The 24,106-nt window shown below is 33.6% G+C and overlaps 12 protein-coding genes across 12 annotated transcripts; 7 read left to right on the top strand and 5 right to left on the bottom strand.

Moving 5' to 3' along the window:
- Window positions 1-222: 222 nt before the first annotated feature.
- CRR1 (putative glycosylase) lies at window positions 223-1,770 on the top strand (the record flags this gene model as incomplete). The annotated part of the gene is made up of 1 exon (XM_041549883.1): window positions 223-1,770. The coding sequence occupies one exon, from the start codon at window positions 223-225 to the stop codon at window positions 1,768-1,770; it is 1,548 nt and encodes a 515-aa protein (XP_041405817.1).
- An 856-nt stretch (window positions 1,771-2,626) lies between these two features.
- Window positions 2,627-6,232, top strand: KABA2_03S09526 (uncharacterized protein; the record flags this gene model as incomplete). Its single annotated transcript, XM_041549882.1, has 1 exon — window positions 2,627-6,232. One exon carries the CDS (start codon window positions 2,627-2,629, stop codon window positions 6,230-6,232), a length of 3,606 nt encoding a protein of 1,201 aa, XP_041405816.1.
- Window positions 6,233-6,669: 437 nt separating this feature from the next.
- On the top strand, window positions 6,670-8,100 carry TUB4 (gamma-tubulin; the record flags this gene model as incomplete). Its single annotated transcript, XM_041549881.1, has 1 exon — window positions 6,670-8,100. One exon carries the CDS (start codon window positions 6,670-6,672, stop codon window positions 8,098-8,100), a length of 1,431 nt encoding a protein of 476 aa, XP_041405815.1.
- A 297-nt stretch (window positions 8,101-8,397) lies between these two features.
- ATG38 (Atg38p) lies at window positions 8,398-9,269 on the top strand (the record flags this gene model as incomplete). Its single annotated transcript, XM_041549880.1, has 2 exons — window positions 8,398-8,415; window positions 8,514-9,269. 2 exons carry the CDS (start codon window positions 8,398-8,400, stop codon window positions 9,267-9,269), a joined length of 774 nt encoding a protein of 257 aa, XP_041405814.1.
- A 228-nt stretch (window positions 9,270-9,497) lies between these two features.
- On the bottom strand, window positions 9,498-10,679 carry CLB4 (B-type cyclin CLB4; the record flags this gene model as incomplete). Its single annotated transcript, XM_041549879.1, has 1 exon — window positions 9,498-10,679. One exon carries the CDS (start codon window positions 10,677-10,679, stop codon window positions 9,498-9,500), a length of 1,182 nt encoding a protein of 393 aa, XP_041405813.1.
- Window positions 10,680-11,620: 941 nt separating this feature from the next.
- Window positions 11,621-12,550, top strand: PNP1 (purine-nucleoside phosphorylase; the record flags this gene model as incomplete). The annotated part of the gene is made up of 1 exon (XM_041549878.1): window positions 11,621-12,550. One exon carries the CDS (start codon window positions 11,621-11,623, stop codon window positions 12,548-12,550), a length of 930 nt encoding a protein of 309 aa, XP_041405812.1.
- A 270-nt stretch (window positions 12,551-12,820) lies between these two features.
- Window positions 12,821-13,720, bottom strand: SEC13 (GTPase-activating protein SEC13; the record flags this gene model as incomplete). The annotated part of the gene is made up of 1 exon (XM_041549877.1): window positions 12,821-13,720. One exon carries the CDS (start codon window positions 13,718-13,720, stop codon window positions 12,821-12,823), a length of 900 nt encoding a protein of 299 aa, XP_041405811.1.
- A 490-nt stretch (window positions 13,721-14,210) lies between these two features.
- HRD3 (ubiquitin ligase complex subunit HRD3) lies at window positions 14,211-16,664 on the bottom strand (the record flags this gene model as incomplete). The annotated part of the gene is made up of 1 exon (XM_041549876.1): window positions 14,211-16,664. The coding sequence occupies one exon, from the start codon at window positions 16,662-16,664 to the stop codon at window positions 14,211-14,213; it is 2,454 nt and encodes an 817-aa protein (XP_041405810.1).
- A 634-nt stretch (window positions 16,665-17,298) lies between these two features.
- Window positions 17,299-19,074, bottom strand: ENT2 (epsin; the record flags this gene model as incomplete). Its single annotated transcript, XM_041549875.1, has 1 exon — window positions 17,299-19,074. One exon carries the CDS (start codon window positions 19,072-19,074, stop codon window positions 17,299-17,301), a length of 1,776 nt encoding a protein of 591 aa, XP_041405809.1.
- Window positions 19,075-20,236: 1,162 nt separating this feature from the next.
- Window positions 20,237-21,151, top strand: HMX1 (Hmx1p; the record flags this gene model as incomplete). The annotated part of the gene is made up of 1 exon (XM_041549874.1): window positions 20,237-21,151. One exon carries the CDS (start codon window positions 20,237-20,239, stop codon window positions 21,149-21,151), a length of 915 nt encoding a protein of 304 aa, XP_041405808.1.
- A 262-nt stretch (window positions 21,152-21,413) lies between these two features.
- Window positions 21,414-21,803, bottom strand: QRI5 (mitochondrial 37S ribosomal protein mS38; the record flags this gene model as incomplete). The annotated part of the gene is made up of 1 exon (XM_041549873.1): window positions 21,414-21,803. One exon carries the CDS (start codon window positions 21,801-21,803, stop codon window positions 21,414-21,416), a length of 390 nt encoding a protein of 129 aa, XP_041405807.1.
- A 663-nt stretch (window positions 21,804-22,466) lies between these two features.
- MSS51 (Mss51p) lies at window positions 22,467-23,753 on the top strand (the record flags this gene model as incomplete). The annotated part of the gene is made up of 1 exon (XM_041549872.1): window positions 22,467-23,753. The coding sequence occupies one exon, from the start codon at window positions 22,467-22,469 to the stop codon at window positions 23,751-23,753; it is 1,287 nt and encodes a 428-aa protein (XP_041405806.1).
- Between the last annotated feature and the right edge of the window lie 353 nt (window positions 23,754-24,106).

The raw sequence follows: 24,106 nt of genomic DNA, 5'->3' as shown, positions 1-24,106 counted from the left end.
TAATTATGTCTCCTTTTCCTGCCTGCTTGAAATGTCGCAAATTCAACTAGATATGTTTATGTGCGACACCATAGTAAGAAGAATGTCACACAAAACAAAACAAAGAATATATATTAATATTTTAATGGTATTTACAACTCATACGTTACAAGAAACGTACTGAACAACTCATTAACTGTTTATAATCGTAACAAGATTAAGAAGCAACCCACAATAAAAATTATGGTTCGTTGTTATTTTATATTATTAACGTTAATATTACCCTTTTCTTGGTCAATACCATTAATTAAAGCCAATGAACAAGAAACGTTCAAACCGTCAACACCCATTTTTTGTTCTAAGGACTCTAATTGTCCCGAGGAATGGCCTTGTTGTTCTCCATACGGAGAATGTGGTTCCGGACCAACTTGTGTTGGCGGTTGTGACCCTAGGTATTCCTTTGACGAAGATAGCTGTATCCCATTGCCGGTATTGGTGTATCCATTTAATGCTGTATTTCATCATGATTTTCTCTCAAATAAATTTAAAATTACCTCTAAGAATGGGAGATATTCAACTGAAAATGATAATAAGATTAATAATAAAGAATCCATGTTCGAAACCCCATCAAAAAATATACCTCTGGAGGCTTCAATGCATAAGAAGAGATTCATTCATCATTCCAAATTTTTAATAACTAAAAGTGATAGAGAGGCTCAAGATATGTTATATGATTACGATTTTATCTATAGTGGTAACACTAAGATTGATGACGATTCAGGTGAAATATTGTTGACTATGCCAAAGTATAGTACAGGCTCATTAATTGCTTCCGCTAGAGAATTCTTATATGGGAAAGCCACTGTATCTTTAAAAACTGGTAGATCTCAAGGTGTTGTCACTGCAATTGTTTTAATGTCTCAAGTTGGTGATGAAATAGATTTTGAATTTTTGGGAAATCAACCGTTTGATGCTCAAACAAATTGGTATTATCAAACAGAATTGGATTATACTAGAATGCAAAGACAACCAATTTATACAGATTCATATGAAAATTATCATAAATATGGATTTGATTGGAATGAGGAAAGAATAATATGGTTGATTGATGGTAGACCAGTTAGAACATTATTTAAAAAAGACACTTGGGATCCCATCACAAAACATTATAAATATCCACAGACTCCATCAAGATTAGAGATTGCCATATGGCCAGGAGGTGATAAGGATAATCATCCGGGGACGATTGAATGGGCTGGAGGACCCATTGATTGGGAAAATTCTCCTGATATTTTACAATATGGACAATTTTATTCAAGAGTGAAAGAGATCCGTATTGAACCTAAACAAAATGATTATTTTAATGAAATTTATAAATGTATCACTAGAAGAACATATCAACGTCAATTTGATATTACGGAATTATTAATGACTACATGTAGTTACGACCATGATGCCGAACCTAAATTCAGTGAAGATTCTTTGGAGTGGCATTGTGATTATACTCCAAGAGTTAAATCATTAAGGGATTCAGGGTCTACTACACGAAGTAAAAGATCAAAATTCTTTAAGAAAAGGTACCCTTCTGCTCGTTTGAAAGATGCATCCATTCAAAAGTCAACAAACAGTTCAGAATCCATGAATAAAAATCATAACAAAAATATCACAAGTCTGGAAGCTATAATTCATGATAAGAAAAGATTATTAGATTTTTCCAAGATCGATCTTATTGATGATAATAATAAATTAAATCTAACTAAAGTACAAATATTGAATAAGATTTTACAGTAACGAGCTGACTAACAAATATAAAACTGACGATTCCACGCCATCAAAATCATCTGCCAACCCGTTTTGATGTCACTGTCTGAATTTGGTTCATCTTTGTAATAATTGCTGCATTAATATTCTTTTTTCCATAATGGTTTGTCGTAGAACATATATAAAAATCTGTCTATATCACCAGTGTACTTCTATAAATTCAATAAAATTAATCATATATTTCTGTCCTCTCAATGCTCGTTACCCTCTCTGTCACTCTTTCAATTAATTCTGCGCAACGAACAGCCTCGAGGCAGACTGAGCCCAAAGCGAAGCAACGCCAAAAACAAAATTTATCTTTGCTGTCTTTTCTGTGCGAAAGGGGAGAGGGCCGGTAACAAAGAACAAAATGGGGGAAAACGTTGAGAGAGACAGAGAGAAGAACAGTAAAATCTAACGAACTTGAGAAAGTTGGAATACGTGTAAATTTAGAATTGCCAGGAATTAGTTTAACGATCCATAGAACAAACAGACATATACACACAGAAGAAAGAAAAAGAGATAGCATTGACTGTCAGTTTTATCTACGTAGTTGAACTATTTGTTGAATTGATATTTTTTTGATAGTGAACTATTACATCATCAATTGATTATATTACTGTTGCTGTGCTTAGATATACATACCCTGGTTTGAAGATCAAATAACAAGCAAAGTTATAACACAAGTATTTTCACTAATTGATTAATCTTTGATCGAAGTTTTGATATATTGTGCACTACTGATAAATCAAAAGGAGACAGGAAAAAAACAGGGCTGATATTGAACTGATATCATTTGTATTCCCCCGTTCCAGACTGATTTTAATTTAAATATAACCAAGACAAGATGAAGATGCTAACTAAGTTTGAGTCAAAGTCTACTAGGGCTAAAGGGATCGCATTCCATCCTTCCAGACCATGGGTTCTAGTGGCTTTGTTCTCTTCTACCATTCAATTATGGGATTATAGAATGGGGACCTTACTACATAGATTCGAAGGTCATGAAGGACCTGTCCGTGGTGTTGATTTCCATCCAACTCAACCTATCTTCGCCTCAACAGGTGATGATACTACCATCAAGATCTGGTCTTTAGATACTAACAAATGTATTCATACATTTACTGGTCATTTGGACTATGTCCGTACCGTTTTCTTCCATAACGAATTACCATGGTTGATCACTGCTTCTGATGATCAAACCATTAGAATCTGGAATTGGCAAAATCGTAAAGAGATCGCATGTTTGACTGGTCACAACCATTTCGTCATGTGTGCTCAGTTCCATCCAACTGAAGACTTGATCGTCTCTGCCTCCCTTGATGAAACAGTTAGGATCTGGGATATTTCCGGTCTAAGAAAGAAACATTCTGCTCCTGGTGCCATGACCGTCGAGGACCAAATGATTGCTCAACAAAATTTATTAGATGGTGGGTTCGGAGACTATCTAGTTAAATTTATCTTGGAAGGTCACACTAGAGGTGTCAATTGGGCTTCATTCCATCCTACTTTACCATTGATTGTCTCTGGTGGTGACGATCGCCAAGTAAAACTATGGAGAATGAGTGCCACTAAAGCATGGGAAGTCGACACTTGTAGAGGTCATACTAACAATGTTGATTGTGTTACTTTCCATCCTCATCAAAACTTAATTCTATCTGCCGGTGAAGATAAAACTTTAAGAATCTGGGATCTTGATAAGAGAGTCCCTGTGAAACAATTCAAGAGAGAAAACGATAGATTCTGGTTGATTGCCTCTCATCCAAACATCAACTTGTTTGGGGCCGCTCATGATTCTGGTGTTATGATTTTCAAATTGGATCGTGAAAGACCAAGTAATACCATCTACCAAAATCAATTGTTTTTTGTTAACAAACAAAAGTTGGTTCAATCCTTCGATTTCATAAAGGGTGTCTCTTCTTTACCTTATGTTTCATTAAAGAGCATTGGTCAAATTTGGAGTGCATTCAGAAGTATATCATACAATCCATCACAACACTCTTTATTAGTCAACGAAGCTAATGATAAATTTGCTTTGGTATTATTACCAAAGGAACCAACGGGTCAAATTGATCCAACCAATGTCATTGAGGACTCCGGTAACTTCGCCACTTTTGTTGCTCGTAACAGATTTGTTGTATACAATAAAAATACCGAATCCATTGAGATCCGCAACCTAGACAACAAGACCACTAAATCTATCAAGATCAACGACCCTATTAAGGACATCGTTTACGGTGGTCCAGGTAACGTCTTGCTATTACACCCAAGAGAAGTTGTTTTATATGATGTTCAACAAGGTAAGAAACTAGCCACTATCACTGCTAAGAATGTCAAGTACGTTTCTTGGTCTAACGATGGACAATACGTTGCCTTGATGAGCAAACATACCATTACTTTGGCGACTAAGAAGTTGGAATTGATTAACTCAATGCACGAAACCATCCGTATTAAGAGTGCTGCTTGGGATGAAACTGGTGTATTGATTTACTCTACATTAAACCATATTAGATATTCTTTATTGAATGGTGACAGAGGTATTATCAAGACTCTTGAGAATACTCTTTACATCACTAGGGTTAAGGACAAGTACGTTTATACTTTGAATCGTGAAGGTGAGGTTGAAATTTTATCGATTGATCCAACCGAATACCGTTTCAAGAAAGCCTTGGTTAACAAGAATTTCCCAGAAGTGCTTAGAATCATCAAAAACTCTAATTTGGTTGGTCAAAATATTATTTCTTACTTGCAAAAATCAGGTTATCCAGAAATTGCTTTGCAATTTGTTCAAGATCCACAAGTACGTTTTGATTTAGCTTTAGAATCAGGCAATCTAATTGTTGCTCTTGAAGAGGCTAAGAAAATAAACGAGGCCTCTGTCTGGGAAAGACTAAACAAAGAAGCATTGTTACAAGGTAACACTACAATGTCTGAAATGATTTATCAAACACAAAACGCCTTTGACAGACTATCATTCCTGTATTTGTTAACTGGTGATAATGGAAAACTATCAAAAATGGAAGCCATTGCTGAAAATCGAGGTGACGTCAAGGGTATGGTTTTGAATTCCATCTATAATAACTCTCCATCTACCAGAGCTGATATCTTTTCCGAAGGTGGTTCTCTACCACTTGCTTATGCAATTGCCAAGGTTAATGGTGATGAAGCTAAGGCAAGTCAATACCTTGCTCAAGCTGAAATCAATGAAAGCGACATTGTCTTGCCGGATATCACTTATGCTGCTAGTAACACAAAGGCTCCTACTTCTACAGAACCATTCTCAAAATGGCCGTTGAAGGACGCCGAATTATCATACTTTGAAAAAGCAATCTCGGGCCAAGTTGATGATTTGGAGATTAATGAAGAACCAGTAGAGAGTGAAATTACCACAAAAATTGATGCTGCTGCTGATGAAGGTATATTTATTGATGAAGAATCGGAAAATGAAGAGGCTGGCGCCTGGGATATGGGTGACGAAGATCTTGATATGGGTGAAGAAACAGAACAAATCGAGGAAGATGAAGAAATCATCGCAACTCCTGAAAGCAGTAGCGAAACTGCCACTTGGGTCAAGAATTCCAAGTTACCATCAGTTCTCGTTGCAGCTGGTGCATTTGGTGCAGCTGGTGAGGCTTTGAACAAACAAGTCGGTGTTGTTGAATTTGAACCATTGAGAAAATATTTCACCGAAAGATATGCAAGCTGTAGGACATACCTTGCTTCTACACCAGTGGAAATGCCAGCCCTCGAAGGTTTTATTCGTTCCAGTACAGAAACCTCAGAAGAGATTTTACCATATTCTGGTGACATTTCTATTGTTGTTGAAAAACTGCAAGATGGTTTCAAACTATTCAAGGCTAACAAGCTTGAAGAAGCTATTGAAGTATTCCGTGAAATTATCTATCTAACTGTGCTCCTGGCTGTTAACAATGATGAAGATGAACATAAAGCTCGTGAAACACTAAGAGTTGCCAAAGAATATATATTAGGTTTATCTATCGAATTAGAACGTCGTTCATTAGATCCAAGCAATATCAAACGTAACTTGGAGCTTGCAGCATATTTCACAAAGGCTGATCTCTTACCTTTACACAGAAGTAATGCCTTACAAGTTGCCATGTCTCAAAATTTCAAACATAAGAATTTTGTTCAAGCTTCTTATTTTGCAAGTGAATTCTTAGAAATCGTATCTACTGGTACCAGAGCTGAACAAGCACGTAAAATAAAATCCAGAGCTGATGCAAAGGCGAGTGATGAAGTCACCATTGATTTTGATCCGTATGCGGAATTCAAAGTCTGTGCTGCTACCCATACTCCTATATATAAGGACACAGCTTTTACACAAGATCCATTGACCGGCGCTGTTTATCATGCATCTGAAAAGGGTAAGCTTGATAGTATTACTTTAGTAACAAAGATCGGTGCACCTGCTTCTGGTTTGAGAATTCGTTTGTGATGGAAATCACCGCAATACGAAATAAACATAATGAATGAGGGCTGTATTTTGTCTGAATCTGATGAGCTCTTTATTTTTTCTACGTACACCTAATTATATAAACTTATTTGTACTTATAACTTTACTTTGGAATAAACAATCAACATTTGAAATTAATTTATATATTTACAGTTGATACTTCGATGTGATATTTGTTTTTGAAGTAGTCTTTCAACACTTCGCCATGGAGACTTCCAGATTTAGTGCGACGCGTTATGAAAATGATTGAGGTTTTAATGAAAGTGATAAAAAGTAAACAAAGAAATCAAATTTTAACCTAAAGAGCTACCTCTTTGACTGAAAACAATTGATTGAGAAAGTAATACCAAATTAATAGTGCCATTATTTTCATTCGAGACGACAACTCAAATAAGTCATACAAGGCACGTTGTCGATAAATGACTGGAGAAATATTAACTATACAGGTGGGCCAATGTGGGAACCATGTAGGAAAACAATTTTGGGACCAACTTACAAAAGAACATGGCATTGGAAGGGATGGTCAAATTTCAGAAAGTTCACAAGGTGATTCTAAAGAACGAATATTTAAAGAAGATGACACAAATCCATTCTTCAAACAATATCAGGAAAACAAGTATACTCCACGAGCAATAATGATCGATTTAGAACCAAGTGTAATAAATGACAATTTGAATTATTTTCCTGATTTTTTTGATCCAAGAGGAACATGGGTATCTGAAGATAGGTATGGTGCAGGTAATTCTTGGGCTAATGGTTATGATGAAGGTCAAAAGAATCAAGATACATTCTTAAACATGATTGATAAACAATTGGATTCAACTGAAAATTTCGAAGGTTTTCAATTGTTACATTCTGTAGCGGGTGGTACTGGGTCAGGGTTAGGCTCAAATTTACTTGAAGCACTTGCAGATAGATACCAGAAAAAACTTTTGACAACGTATTCTGTGTTTCCTAGTGACCAATCAGAAGTTGTTGTTCAACCATATAATACAATCCTTACGTTAAGGCGGTTAGCAGAAGATAGTGATGCATCGGTAGTCTTTGATAATAATGCTCTAAGTAATCTATCTGGGAGAGTATTTCAGAAGAATCAAACTGATTACAATCAAACAAACCAACTTATAGCTTCTGTGCTTTCATCTATCACAAATTCTATTCGTTTCCCAAGTTATTTATATTCTTCTCTTCAGAGTATTTTTTCTACTTTAGTACCGTCTCCAGAGTTACACTTTTTAACTCCTGCATTCACTCCATTTACTTCAGATTATGTAACAGGCGGGATGGATTATAAGAGAAATACTGCGTATGATATTCTATTAGATTTGATAGATGCTCCAAATTCGCTAGTGTCAAAACATTCTAAGAAACCTATCTATCTAAATGTCTTCAGTACAATAATAGGTGAAATTGAAAGGAATGATATTTCAAGAGGTATAAATAAGATTCAACAACGATTACAATTTGCAGCTTGGTCACCAACAATTATCCACGTGAATAATGGAAGAAGATCGCACTATCTAAAAGGGCTACATGGAGAGCAGAGTCAAGTTAACGGTATGATGTTATCAAATAGTTCTGGTGTTGTACCATTGTTTGAAAAAGTGTGCGGTTCCTTTGACAAAATTTATTCAAAGAAGGCATTCTTGAATGCCTTCCAGCAATCCGAAATATTTGATGCTGATGATTTTATTGAATCAAGAGAGGTAGCTAGAAGCTTAATAGAAGAGTATACTTCTGCGGAGGAGAAAAGTTATTTAGATGAGGTATTATTGGAAGATGAGAATGTAATTGGTGAGTTCAATGATCAGAATAATGATGTTGATGCAGAGGGTGATAACATCATGTAGATGCAATTGAAACTAGTTTTAACATTAAAATAGTCATTTAAATAAATTAATCAAGAAGATTTTAATTATCTATGCAATTCTACTACTATAAATAATGAGCGCTTTCTCTCTCTAACAAGATATATCGAAAACAATGACTGTTTCAATTAAGTGTGTATAAATTATTAATAGAGTCTGGATTTGTAACTCCACCTAAATATGCTTTATTAAAAAAATGAAATAAAGGGAGCTTTAATAATATAGATAAACACACAATACCAAGTTAAAAAGACTAACGACATAAAGGTTTAGGGAATAATGTCAACATTATGTAATGTATGTATTTGAATAAATTAAGTGTATTATATGTTTATTGGACTAACAATAAGTTCCTTTAATATGCTAATGATAGCACCTAAAAGATTACTAGTTAGGTTTACAAATTAATAGAAACCGCCGAGCAAGAAACAAAAAGAGGTAATCTGCAAAATAGTATAATATACTATAAAGAAACATTAAAAGAGATTAACGAAATTACAGATAATATAGAAGAGAGTGGTTTGTCAAATAATGTGATAGAAGCTGTTCAATTGCTAAGAAAGGACGTATCTCAAACTATATACGATATTCAAAACGTACTGCATGTTGATAATGATTTTACTCTCCCAGTTAATAATAAAATAGGTGAAAACACAGAATTCTTCAAAAATGGATCTAACAATAATTGCCCTAGTAGTTCAGATTCCAATGGCATAAATCAAAATTTTCTTGGATCAGTATACCTAAGAATGAACCCTTCTGTAATGCAACCAGGAGGTGCCAGAATGTGGGAAAATATTATAAGCAATGACAAACTTATTCCTAACAATGATCCATTATTTCTGGGGATTATTAACAAACTACAGAGTAATGTTATTTTATCTGTTTCTAATCAAACTAAAGATATTCAACAGAATGAAGAAGGAACACAATCAATTGAAGAAAAGATTCAACAACATGTCGAACAATTTAGAAAAGAAGTAAGTTGGTATGAGCAAAAAAAGTATGAGGAGTACGAGAATAAAATACAAGAGATAGAAAGGGAAAATAGGAAGTTGAATTTACAAGTTGATCGTCTAAAACAACGTTGGGATAGTTTAGTAGAAAGTGCAAAGGAGAGAAAGAAGAAATATTCTGTTGATTCAGCTTAGAACATTGTGCTCCTGATATACGTTTCTTTCGTTATTTATTAATGCGATATATATGTACATATATATATATATAGGACAACATAAATTATAATGTTGTTTATTACATGACAACTGTTTTTGGTATTGTTCAAATTAATGGTCGTCCAAGTTATACCAAATAGTATAATGTAGGGTATTTTAATATTGGGGAGAAGATAAAAAGGTACAAATAATTGTGTTCTTTATTGTTTATTGTTTTCCTCTCCATGCTTCGTATAATTTCACCGTAGATGAATATGTTTTCTTGCAGTATTTCTTTCTAATATTCTTATGAGTAGTTTTCCCATTATCACAATTTTTTAAAAGAAACTTCACTAATGGTGCAAGTTGATCCTTTGTATAACCAGAATAATATACATGTTTTAATGACCATGAGTTATCAGAGGTGATCATGTATTTACTAATATAATATGCACCAGCTGCTAATAAACTAGGTGGACATGCAACAAACTTAGCCTCTACTAACGTTGCTTCTAGAAAATATTTTGCATGTGTTCTAATATCATCATTATAATCATCAGCTTTATTAGTCTTCCTTAGGAATGACATTGGTCCAGGCCAACCCAATCTATGCCTTAATGTTACAAGAATAAATCTTTCTGAATCTATAATTTCTTCTGCCGAATATTGACCATCTAGGGCTTCTAATACGTCCTCTAATGATGGTACTTTATGCTCTTCCATTTTAGTAGCAATAAATAATGCAGCAATTCCAACTAATCTAAACTTATTCAATGTTATCGATTCTTTCGATAAAAACCTATCCATCAAATTGACTGCCAAGAATAAAGTCTCAGGGATTAAATCTAAATCTAGATGGATATTAACTAACCATTCAACTAATGTTCGACGAAACTCCCAATCCAAAAAAGTCTGATTATTCATATAGTCATTCTTTGGCTTATATTTTGCTTCTAGTTTTCTCATGTACTTATATATACTGTCGGAATATTCAGCAACAAGAACAGGGTCCAAAAAATCTGAATCATCAGGGTTTGATGAAGTCACACCATATCTCTCTTCAGCTTGTTTTAAAGTCAAACGAGTTTCTTCATTTTCGATTAGTTTGAAAGGATCCTCGTCGTTGTCGGTATCATGTAAAGTTATTTCATCATCACCAAAGGAGTCAGGTAATGTATCTAAATTAGCAAAATCAGATATACATTCATTAATCTCTTTACTAATAGCTTCGTACCGTACATTATATATAGAACTGACTATTTTTTTATCAGATTCACTTAATGTAGAGGTCGATGGATCGAGTAATGGGGGTGGAACTTTTCTTCTTGGCTTCAAGTTCGTACTAGGTAATTTGTTAGAATTTCGGATAGTGATATCATTCAGCACTCTATTCTGGTCCTCTAACTCCATTTTAATAGTTTTACAACCTCTATGTTGTTTTAGTTTATTTTCTCCAAAATGGCAATGGTTCTTTTGGACAATGATAATAAAAATATTCAAAAACAACTAGAATTATCACTGTATATGCTTTGTTTTACAGTTCGTTGGGTATCGACACTCTCTGATAAAGGTGGAGACTACTAATGGTATGGTTGATAGTGTATGATATATTTGGTATTTCTTCCTATATGTGGAAAGCTGCTAATTGTTTATGATTATGGCTATGCTCTACCCCAAAAGAAAACAAAAGAAAAAATGTATTATATATATATATATTCGCGATGATCTATTTTTACACACATGACGATCTGTTCTGTCTGCCTCGTCTTGGTTCCTTTTTTGGACATTGAAGAGAATAGAATAGTTGAAGGGACAATATAACATAGCCAATAAGAACAGGCTGTGGGATATATGATAATTTTCATCATTTATACGTTTGTCGCCGATTGATGTCTCTAATAATTGCTTGTCTTCCATTTTGTGTATCCAGAGTCAACCTGTAGCAAAAATGATCTCGAGGTCGAGAATTCTGAAGGGTTTCCACATCAGCACCAACTGTACATTTTCTTGATTTAATTATTATTGCAATGGCTATTGTGTTATCAGAGTATCTTATTACCATGCTTAACTTTATCAATAATGTTTGTTTTCAAAATGTATATATTATCAATTTAGCCGTCGCTTGAAATTGAGATACTCAACGGTTAATAGATTCGAGAGTGGATAAGAACTAGAAACAGGGGTGCTCCGTTTATAGATATCTTCTAATAAAATAAAATAAAATGAGAAGAGAGGGAAGTATTTAAACTTTCAAAGATATTAAAGGCACCTTGTAGAAGTACTTAAACATTAAGTTACTGTTTTTGTTTTATTTGATTTTTGCACCAAGGAGTAAAATTTAATAATCCAAAATGAGCACTTTTGATATCGAACAAGAGCGAAAACATATAGAGGAATCTTCATCATTTTTGAGGAATTTATTGAATAATGCAAAGAAGGAACATATAGATCTGGTGTTCCCGACTGTTCTAATCATTTGCGGTTCTGGTTTAGGTGGTATTGCCTCTAGAATCTCTGAAGATAGTTACTCCATTCCCCAAAGTTATTCTGAGATTCCTCATTTTAAAGTTAGTACTGTTCCTGGTCATGCAGGTAAATTTGTATTTGGTAAGATGAATGGGACATCTGTAGTGCTGATGGAAGGTAGGTTACATAGTTATGAAGGTTATGCGATTCAAGATACGGTGTTTCCGTTGCGTGTTCTCCATGAATTGGGGAGTATCAAAACTGTGATTATTACCAATGCAGCTGGTGGTCTTAATCGTAAATTTCAAGCATGTGATCTAATGTGTATAAATGATCATATTAATTTCCCTGGTTTGGCAGGTTTGCATCCTTTAAAGGGACCGAATTTCGATGAATATGGACCAAGATTCTTACCTTTGAGTGATGCCTATGACCTTGAATTAAGAAAATTGTTATTTCGTAAGATGAAGGAATTGGATCTGAAACGAGGTCTACATGAGGGTACTTATGCATTTGCCTCTGGTCCTACGTTTGAAAGTAGAGCGGAAAGTAGGATGTTGCATCTACTTGGTGCTGATGCTGTTGGGATGAGTACAGTCCCAGAAGTTATTGTGGCAAGACATTGTGGCTGGAGAGTATTAGCTTTAAGTTTAATAACAAATGTGTCTGTTTTAGACCCACCTGCATCAGCACTTGATGATAATCCAATTCCTTTAGATCAAGGTATGGCATCGCATAGTGAAGTCTTAGAAAATGGAAAAATAGCATCTTTAGATGTCGAGAGACTGATAGAAGGCGTTGTAGGAGAATTATAATTATCTATATAGATACATTTATTTGAATGTCGATTTTGTCATTACTTGTTATTTTTTATTGTTTTTGGATATATATAAATATGCATATATATCTTACTATACAGTATGATTTATTTATCTTCAAATAAATGCAATTCCTATTGAAATAAAGATCTAAGATAAGAAGGTTGAAATAATAATAGTTTTCCTTGTATTGTTGTTTTGTTATAAAATTTTTCCAAAAACAACAAACTCTAATACATCTTATTCCACGTCAGATACACATGCTGTTTATTGTTGAACTTCTCCAGCTGGTTCCCAATTTCCAGTCAAGTTTTCCTTCCATAAAGTGACCTTGTTATCTCCGCCAGATAGAGCCAGAATATTACCAGATAGAGACCAACTAGCTCTCCATAATACATCTGGAAACTTATCTTGTTTTACCTCGGTTTTCTTCCATGGACCTTTGTTGTTTTCTTGAGACCAGATAACACAAGTTCTATCTTGGGAGACACTGGCAATATATGAGCGTAGAAGTACAGATGGAGACCATGCAACATCTCTAACCCAATCGGAATGACCATTTAGAGTCTCTTCTAAAACGTACAATTGTGTATCATTATCATATTTCCAAATCTTGACTAAATTGTCAGCACCACCAGTAACAAATCTACGTAGTTCTTTTGTTGGTTTATTAGAATCAGATTCAACGTCTTGATAACTGACAGGCGCCCAACAGGCAGAATTAACACCTATAGCATGGGCATCAATAACAATTGGAGTGGAGGTTCCGGTCTCCTTAAATTCTATAATTGATACTTTACCATCAGAAGATGCTGCTAGTAGCATAACACCATATTCATGAGGAGCCCATTGAACAGAGTTGACAGAGGCAGAATGGACTGCATGTGTAGCAATTTGAGACCATTTACCGTTTTCTTCCTTCCAGATTATAACTTTACCGTCATAAGAACACGAAGCAAGAATTGTACCAAATTTAGGATGTGCCCAATCGACTCTCCAGACAGGACCTTCGTGACCAACTAAAGTATCTATCAACTTGTGATTCTCACCTTCAACTTCAAATATTTTAATAGTCTTGTCAGATGAACAGGTGGCTAGACGTTTACCATAGTAATCCAATACAGCGTCATGGATCAAATCGTTGTGTGCGTTTGTTATGGATACCATTTTATATTTGTATTCCTTCAATACTTAATGATTGTGTCTAAACAAATAACAATTAGGAAGTTATCAAAATTTATCTCGTAAACAATAAATAAAATTTGTTCTTAAGAGATTAAAATCTTCAAAACTTCTTTTTAGGTTGTTTGTGTGTATATGTATGTATGCCAACCACCATACCAAAGGCTCTCGACCAAACCTTCAAGTTCGCGGATTATTTCGTTATTATTTGGATTCCGCCCAACTTTTTTTTTCATTCGCATTTCTGTCTTCGTGTCGTTCACTGATCCCCTGAGGGTAACACCTACGGAACAGGGATTTCTAAGTATAAACTTCAACTTTATTCCATGATGATGGACAATGAAGATAGCTCTGTAAATGTGTATCATTAATTTTTATTGGTATTTATAGTCAAGATATGTAGTTTTGTTATATATGTATTTACTTAATATTCTGTAGGGTGCCCGAATTATGGATGTTCGCTTGGGGCACAATCTCAAATGGCAAAGAATTGTACTTCAAAATTCCAACCGTTACCACGCATATTTAGGTTATTGTCATTATCGTTATTCTGATTGTTTTCTTGATTTTGTTGCCCTACTGGCACACCATTGACTTGAACATTCCACCCCCTCCTTTCTGCTAGTTGTCTGAGGAAGAAAGATCCGAAAAAGAATATTACAACAATAATTAATGTAAAAATATCTTCATTGACCAAGTTGAATCCACTTAGAAATCCCTCGCTTTCCCCATCTTTGGATACCATATTATCCCATCCAGATTCTACTGTAATCGTATGGGTGTGACTTCCAACGGAAGGCTTTGTTTCATTTGAAAATGGCCAGCTGAAGTACTTGTAAAATAATTTTTTACCACTCTTTAAAGTCTTAATTAATACCTTTTTTTGTTCTTCAATCATTTTGTAAGGAATTCGATCTCTACCTAAGAGCCATGTGACTAATGATTTCAACTGTAACTTCATTACGTTCAATTTGATTGCCATATATAGTTTACCATTACGTTCCAGGACTTGATCATAATACCTCTTTGCTAAATGGAAATCAACAGGAACACCAAGCCCATACTCGTACATATACGCAAGATTCCATATAGCTTGCGTAGAATATTTCAAAGCAGCACTTTGGTATAATGAAAATGCCTTCTCATAAGTTCCAAGACTATAATAAACATCACCTGCAATAACACCAGCATCTATATTATTTTGTTTAAAGGCTCTAGTATAATATGTTACAGCCAATAATTTTCTTTCATCAGTAGTAATTGGTGGATCATCTAACTCTAATGGAATTTGATACAGAAGATAAGCTGTAGAAACTTGCGCCATTTCATATCCTTGTTCGGCTGCCTGAGCATATTTCCATAATGCCACCTCAGTATTACCTAACAGTAACTCATTAAATGCTGATCTTAGACGAGACGCCATTCGACCTTCGTTTTCTTCAACAAAAGACTTGTAATTATATGCTGTATTTTCACAATTATAACGATCGTTAACGCCTCTTTCCAGCATACTTGCATACTCATATTTTGCTGGAACAAATCCCTTCGATTTTGCTTCTTCCATCAACATAAATGAACTACCTAGGAGTAGGTCAGGATACTGTTCTGTCAACGCAGATAGTTGGTATTCGATGACACCTTTATTATTTGTCTTTCCCCTCCCCTTTTTATAGTATTCAATGGCTTTTGTATCGTTGAAATAATAATATTGATAGATCAAACCAAGGTCTACATTTGCACCACTCTTGACTGTGGAAGCAGACTCAATAATTATTATCGATCTTTTTAAATATTTTTCTGCTTGCATTATATCTGGCTTCTCGAGTCCACTACCAGTGAAATATATATGACCTAGTAGATCCAGACACTGACCATAGAAAAATCTTTGTAAATTATCTAAATATGCAACATCAGTATCGTATTCTTCATACGTTGCCTCTAACAGCAGACGAGCTCTGGTGGTATTCTTCACGGAAGTATATGTACCAAGATACTCATCCAGTGCAGTATAGAAAATATCAACGATCTGATCGTCGGTCTCATCATTTTCATCTACCAAAAACGGATTCGAACGATCCGTATTGCCAAACCTTAGTACAACATTTCCACCATTTATACTTGTGAGAACACTAGATGTAATATCAGGTCTTGCAGATCTCTTTCTATAAATACTGGTAGACATGTAACTTAGACCGGTGCCTAACAGTCCATCCTCAAAATCAGGTATTCTGATATTAAAACTTTCTTCTGTTGGAAACTGAAAGGACCATTGCTCTTCCGAGTATGTCTGTTTCAACAAATCAGCAATCTCTTTATACAGAATTAAAGCTCTATTAGAATCTCTTGGAACATTGATACCTCTATAATATTTGTATGCTAATACCTGTTTGGCCTGAAGATTTCCTAATCTGGCAGATCTCTGATAGTACAATAAGGCTTTGGCTGAATCAATTTGGATCGTGCCAAATAAACCAGTCGAATAAGCTACGGCCTGTTGAAATAATGTTTCTGGGTTTTTATAGTTTGTTAGATTATTGTATTTGTCAAGGTATTGGAATGCTAATGTTTTATTGTGGGGTATGCCATATAACGAATCTAAATATATCTGTGCTAAAGTGTATGTAGCGTTTTCATTATTATAATTATCACTTGAGTCTGTCAACCATGAATGTAAATTTATTTGAGATTCGTTGGCTGATTCCTTCCAAAATTTTTGGAATTCAAGTTCTTGATATGTTTCATTGTAACCGGTTGGGATATATATTCTAATGTCTCCATTGTTTACTATCTCTGGAGGTTGGTGCCTTATGGCATCAGGCTTTTCTATCAATTGTGATATTAACTTTTTTGCTTTCCTCCAGGGGTCATCTTGTCGAGCATTAATACATTGGAGCCATAACAAACTCGCTATATATTTATAAAATTTCATATTGGCAAAGTAAGGTTGTAAAACGATGGGTTATTCACAATGATATGTGTATATTCACTAGGCAATATAACTAGAAAAAATACTTCAATGTGATATAAATTGTAATTATTGTGATTATCAATTGGATAAATTTATTGCCACTGACTTGATACTTCGTAATTCAAAGCAATTTACGTAACAACTATTAAATCAAACGATGTGTTTTGTCTATAGTATAAGATAATTCCATAATAGTTGCGTTTGAATCGAAGAATTGCAAATTATACGTCGTTCTCGAAATTCCCCTTTATTAACTTATAAAGTTAGATTGTCTTTACCGTTGAGCTGTTCTTTCGCTTTACTACGCGATGTTGAATCAGAAATAAAAAGTTTAACAAAATGAGACTTGATTCCAATATAAAGAAGACATCAATATACAAATAGAGATATTTTAAATGATACAATTGTTTGAGTTACACAGTAGTCATGCTTATATATAAATATGTATATCTGTTTCGACTTTTTTAAATATTCAAGGAGAGCTAACTGTTTAGCTTCTATGTAAAATGGTTCTGTGTTTATGTGAGTGGGTAAAAAGCATAAGTGTGTCTCCATAAAATTTAAAGAAATCTTTGAAGATATGACGAAGATCACCTTATAAATCAATTAAACTAATACCTTGATCAGGCGCATTAGCATTATTGTTCTGCTGTTGATATTGGTTAGGTGTTTGGAACTGGGGTGGTTGTGGAAAGCCGATTTGTTGTTGCTGGTTATACTGACCGGTTTGATTTGGTTGTGGTGGTTGATTATATTGGCTGGCTTGATTTGGTTGTGGTGGTAGTGGTGGTTGATTGTCTTGTGGTCCTTGGTTACCAAAACCATAACCCGTATGTAGAGGGGCTATACCAGAACTTGGTAATCCTGTATATTGACTATTTAAAAATGGGTTATTCTTTGGTTCATTTGTCTCTTGATGATATCCAGTACCTTGTGAGTTAATAAATGTACCAGTAGCTGTATGTTGCGCTGGAATACGTTGTTCACCACTGTTACCAAATGTATCAATACCTGTACCATTTGAGAGCATGGAATTCAATTGACTGTACTTCTGAGTAATTTCTTCATTACCAGTTCTCGTCTGTTTCAATGGTTGTTGTGGTAGTGGTGGAGAAAATTGTGATTGTTGCATGTTCTGTTTATTTGGTGATGCTAAATCTGAGATACCATTGTATGAAGGCTGTGGAACGTTTTGTTGTTGATTTGTTGTTGCAGGTCCATTTAAATTATCCAAGGCAAATGGGTTATTTGAACCTGTAGCCAAAGGTTGTTGATATGCAGCATTTGCAGTCGCATATTGTTGTAATTCTTGTTGTTGTTGTAATTCTTGTTGTTGTTGTAATTCTTGTTGTTGTTGTATTTGTTGTTGTTGTTGCATTTGTTGTTGTTGCATTTGTTGTTGTTGTTGAATTTGTTGTTGAGCCATGTATTGTTCTTGTGCGACTTTTTGTTGTTCTTGTTGTTGTTGTTCCCATAAGTTTTGTTGTTGTTGATATTGATTATATTCATCAGCAGAGATTGGATTACCAAAAATATCAAAAAACCCATTTGTTGGTTGTTGACTTGACATATTCATAACTGCATTAGTTTGTTGTTGTTGTAATTGATATTGTTGTTGTTGTAATCTTTGCATATCTTGCAAATTTTTTAATTCTTCTTCTTCTTTACTTAATTGTAAAGCAGCTTGAAATTCAGGATCTTCATCATCATAAGAAGCTAATTGTTTTCTACGTTCTTCATCTTCTTGAACGGTCAATTTACTTTCTTCGATCGCTTTTCTTAAATCATTATCCATATTACTATTACTAGTATTATCATTATTATTATTATTATTATTATTATTATTATTATCATATCTTCTAGCACGTGAATTATCTCTACTTCTATTTCTTCTCTCATTATTTCTATTTGGATTATTATAATTTCTTGATTGATTCAATCTTCTTTCATCTCTTAATCTTTCATCATCAGCTAATAAATCAGCTAAATCTTTAGCTTTCACTCTAATGATTTGACCTTGATCAATCCCAGTTTCATCCTCATATCGAAACTCTTTTAAAGTCTTTATGATATACAAGTTTTCTTTGCACCATAAGACACAATTCTCAGACCCAAACCTTACCAAATAATCCAATACAGTCAAAGATTTGACTACATGTTTCCAATATTTACCTTTATCATTCAATCTCTTATCTAACATTTCCATAATTTCGAAGAATTCCACAGAGTCATAAGTTCTAGCGGCAATTTCTTGCATCAAGCCGATGTTAGTGGATCTCATATCGTTAGAAGTAGCATCACGTACAAGTACTTGAGCTGAGGAATAGCCCTTGAAAGCATTTTTAGCAGAACGTACAAACTGTTTTGACATCTTCGAATTTTATCAGTTTATAGCGTAACAAAAACGAATACGTAATCACGATTTCTATACTTTGTATATCTGTATGTGTGTTAATGTTTATGTATAAATATATTTATGTTTGTTAATTACAAATACTTGAAAGTAATCCAGTCAAGAGAAATATAGTTCAAGATTATCTACCCCCACTATATCAAAATGCAAAATATTGTTATTTTGTCGATTGGAGCCTTCTGTTTTCATTTTCACCCCTTTTTGCGGATAAAATGTGGATGTCAGTGTGGATGCGTAAAATATTCGGCCTGTTGATATGAACCGGGCATTATAACTTGAACTTACTATACGGATATACCAGAACAGATAGATTGATATATTGATATATTGATATATTGATATATTGATATATTGATATATTGCTCTTGTTCTAATCTACATGTCTATTTTAGTGGGTATATATATATTCGTTGATGAAAGATGGATTATACAGTTGATGGAATGTTACTATCGTGTGTTACTGAGTGAAGTATATATATGCAAATATAAACTTACGGCATGAAGATATACCTCTATCGATATATGTCATCATACCTACAGTGACAACTTAAATGAATGGATGTGCTATATATGTACAATACATCTATGGGGGATAGGTATATTTAAGAATGATGACAACTAATGTCAGTGTATATAAGTGGTCACTTACATACTAGTATGCTATCTTATTCCAAGCCTATGACTTAACAGGTTTTACAAATTATAATAAACGTATATATGTATGTATATATGTATATCTGTTTTCTAGTGTATAGGTTCTATATAACTTTTGAAGGGTGTAGTCTTCTTCTATGGCATTCTGTATTACTATTACTATTGCATATTGTCGGCGATATCGGGGCATCTGGGAAATGGCGGAGTAAATATATACAAATATATATATATAGTGATTTGTAATAATAACAATACTTGTAACAACTAAATGGTAATAATTTTGGGTTAGGAGGTGCAAATAATAAAAGCCACTTCTGTTATTTTTTTGGGGTGTATTTATTAGATTGTCTGTGTATATATATAAGGGTATCTCAGTAATTATATTTCTTATTTCTTGTCTTGTCTCATATTATATCATATTACATAGTTTAGTACAATACATCATACATACATACACAAACATACAATGTCTGAAACTATTCCTTCTCCTACTGATATTGGCGCATTAGCCAACAGAATTAATTTGCATACCAGAGATGCTCACAATAAGATTGATAAAGCTATGTCATTAAATATTGCATTCGCATTGAGACATAGATTTATTTATGAAGATATTATTAAGACTTACTATATTGTATTCTCTGCTATTGAAAATAAAATAGATGAAATTATCAATATGGCTCCAACAAGTCAAACTGCTACTATTTTAAAAAGTTTTTATGTGGAAGATTTTAGAAGAAAGCCACAATTATTAAAAGATTTAAATATTTTAAGAATTGATCCAAATTATGTTAATAATGAATGGTTAAAGACAAGACCAGAATTAAACAATTTTGTTGACTTTATTAATAAAAGTACAACAGAAAACCCAATCACTATTTTAGCTTATTGTCATGTTCTTTATTTAGCTTTATTTGCTGGTGGTAGAATTATTAGATCTTCACTTTATAAGAATCTAGGTTTTTTACCAAATTTTGATCATTTAACGAAACAAGAAATGATTGAAGAAGGTACAAATTTCTTTAGATTTGCGCCAACAACAGATGCAGAAAATAAATTAAGATGGACTTATAAGAAAAATTATGAATTAAATACAAGACAGCAATTAACTGAATCACAAAAATTGGATATTATTAATACCGCAAGTCAAATATTCGATCGTAATACTGCTGCATTATTTGAAATTAAAGATGTTAATAAAGATGAATTGATGCATAAATTTAGTTTTAAATTAATAACGTTCTTAATTGAAGAATGGAAATTTAATGATACTGTCATTTCACAAAAGACTAAAAAAAATATTTTATTTAGTATCGCATTCATTCAAGCACTATTAGCTTATTTCATTATTAAAAGATTGGTTGTGAATTATCTTCTATGATACAACCATCTTATATACATATATATTTACATAGTTTCTAATCATATTCAAAATTATTATTATTTTTATAAAAAAGACCAATTCTTTTACTTTGTATGGGACGACGATGTGAGTATTTGTATGTAGTATGATATATTTACATGGTGAAGTGACTGTCTTCTTTCGTTTCGAATATATGTATATTTGTACTTCAGAAAGGGACTGAAAGACTTTTTTTATTTGTTTGTTTGTTTGTTTGTTAAGGATTTATCGTATAATTTACCTACCTACCTTGAGACAATTTTCTCTTTTCAGCTCTTTCCTTTCTTCTTCTCTTTCTTAGTTTATGCTTCTTCATCTTCTTCTTTCTCTTTCTAAGTACAGAGTCCAATAGCATACCATTATCTTCTACCATAGGTGAAATATCACCAATCTGAGTTATCGAACGTATTAAATCCTTTTCATTAACAAATTGAATATCTGGAACACAGTTCATCTTATTCGATAGTTGAAATATATTCGGCATGGTCATGCTCTCACCCATATTTTCACTTAATAGTGAGAAACGATTCAGTATCAATCCATTGCGAACTTGATGGCTCAGTTGTCTCACGGGATAGATTCGCAACTGTGCCATTTGCGATGTCACTCTCTGCCATCCACTTTTCAACATGTTGTAAATAGAATCAAAAAAAAGGAATGTTTTAAGGCTAGAGAATTTCCACTACTGTGAGATTATATTATTGCAAGTACCGAAATTAAATAAATGACCCTTTGCATTTATTTATTTACTAGAACTACATATACATTTTATATTTGTATATTATTCCAAATCTTATTTCTCCCTTTCTTCCTCTCGGTGTTGAGCTAGAATTTTTGAATTTAAATGGTCAGTTTGGACGTTCTGTTCAATAATTAAGCAAAAAACAATTGGTGGTTGCACGTGATTATTAATGTTTTTCCAGTCTTGGATAATTAACTAATCGAGCATAATGAACTTCGAAATAGAAACACAATAGTTCGGGTTAAAGAAGTTGCAGAGTTTGTTATAGTGTTATTTGGTTTATACACATATTTTTACTTGGAAAGTGGTAGTGTTGTTCTTAGATTGGCTACCCGATTACTTCTTCCTTTAACGATAATTAAGCCTGTCAAGGTATAGCTCGAGATAAACAAAAACTGTAAATTTATGAGAAGACCCATTTTCTAACTGTTTCAATATAATTTAATTATGATCCGTTCAACGTTAGCACATCGTTTAATGATGCCTAACTGTCAAATGTTACGATACAAAACAATATCTAGGGGTTTGCATATGAGCCAACGCAGAAATATTATGGGATTTGTACGAAATGCTCTTGGTTTAGAACCACCTTCTGCGGAAACTGACCCAACACCAGAGAATCGATTCCATCCTTGGGATCAATCGCCTTATCCACAACTACGAGAGAGAGCTAATAGGATCATGGAGGTTGCCAAATGTCCCGTAACAGGCAAAAATATTCAATATGTGTGTCCTTTGTCTGGTATACCAACTCATCATTCTAAAGAAGCATGGGAGATGGATAAAAATTATCACGAAAATAAGATTTACGAGAAACTAAGGAAAGTAAATATATATGAACATGATTTGAGAAGTGGGAGACCATTTCCCGAATTCGAGTTCCCTTTAAGTCAAGGAAGGGACAGGGTCATCAATATGACTAATTGGGATTTATTCTTTTATACAAGAGGATTTTATTCAATGGATACAGAGTTTCAATTGGCTGCAATGACCAAGATGCTAAGTTATCCATTGACTATTGCATCGATACTATCTCAGTTTTCCCCGTATTTCTTAAACCCTAAAGGTCCTATAACTTTAGAAGGTTTGAAGTCCCTGGCTGCATTACGTTACACCCTTTATTCAAACCAATCTGGTGATAGTGGAAATTTGTTGACGAAGGCTATGGATTCAAAGATTGGTAAAGCAGGTAAAGAGGTAGTCGTAAAGAATAGACCTGTACGGTTGTTCATTCTCGGAGCAAGAGCAGAAACACAACTTCCTGGTTATGTATGGAAGCAATTGCAATATTTATTCCCTTTACAATCATTTGAAATTTATTTTATAGGGCCGGAATCATATTATGATAAGCAACAAAACCAGTACGTTAGAAAGCATGACGGAAAACCATTTATAAGGAAAGTTGACGAAACTTTGAAATTGATTCATTACACTGATTATTTTAATGTATTTCATAAAATGGAAGAATTCTATCCTTATGATCCCTTCTTCGATTGCTTTTTTACATTCCATCCAGGATATGCTTCTGAAAGTGTTACATCAGCTGCTAAGGGTAAAGAAACGTGGATAGATAATGGTACAATGAAGGCATTGTTAGATACTAAGTGTGCTATTTTCACTACAGGATTCAATAAAACAGATATTGTAAATGATATGAATCTTTTACAGAATAAATTCAATTCTGAAATCGATGTATTGATGAATCCAATAGAAAATATATTCAAGAGTACCAAATGGGAATTGAATGATTTCAACCCACAAGAAGTATATCAATTCAATATGTATGTAGCAGGATTTAGGGGGAAACGTTACCATACTACAGAAGGATCCCGTTCATAATTTAGTAGGTCTTCCAAACATTAGCAAGACCAAATTTTCACTAAGGAATGTAAAATCTCTGCTGCCCTTCAAACCATCGACAGTAAAATATTCTTAAAATTAGCATAACATAACACATTAGCATTATTTAATCACAACTGTACATAAGTCACAACAATAAAAGAAATTACATTCATCAATTCACCATAATAATTAAAATAGTTTCGAATTGCAAATATTCATTGTTCTGGTAAGTCTTAAGTACATTTTCTTGTTTGTCTCTAGCTCCCAGTAGTATTGACGTCAGTAAATTTCTTCTTTGATCGTAATTATTTTTTTCAATATGCAAAGAAAGAAAAAATAAAGGCAGACTT

This window comes from Maudiozyma barnettii (genome assembly GCF_903064755.1).
Source record: "Maudiozyma barnettii strain CLIB 1767 genome assembly, contig: KABA2_03, whole genome shotgun sequence".
NCBI classification, from domain to species: domain Eukaryota; kingdom Fungi; phylum Ascomycota; class Saccharomycetes; order Saccharomycetales; family Saccharomycetaceae; genus Maudiozyma; species Maudiozyma barnettii.
Note: the sequence above shows the minus strand (reverse complement) of the source record. Positions and strands in the feature narration are given on the sequence as shown.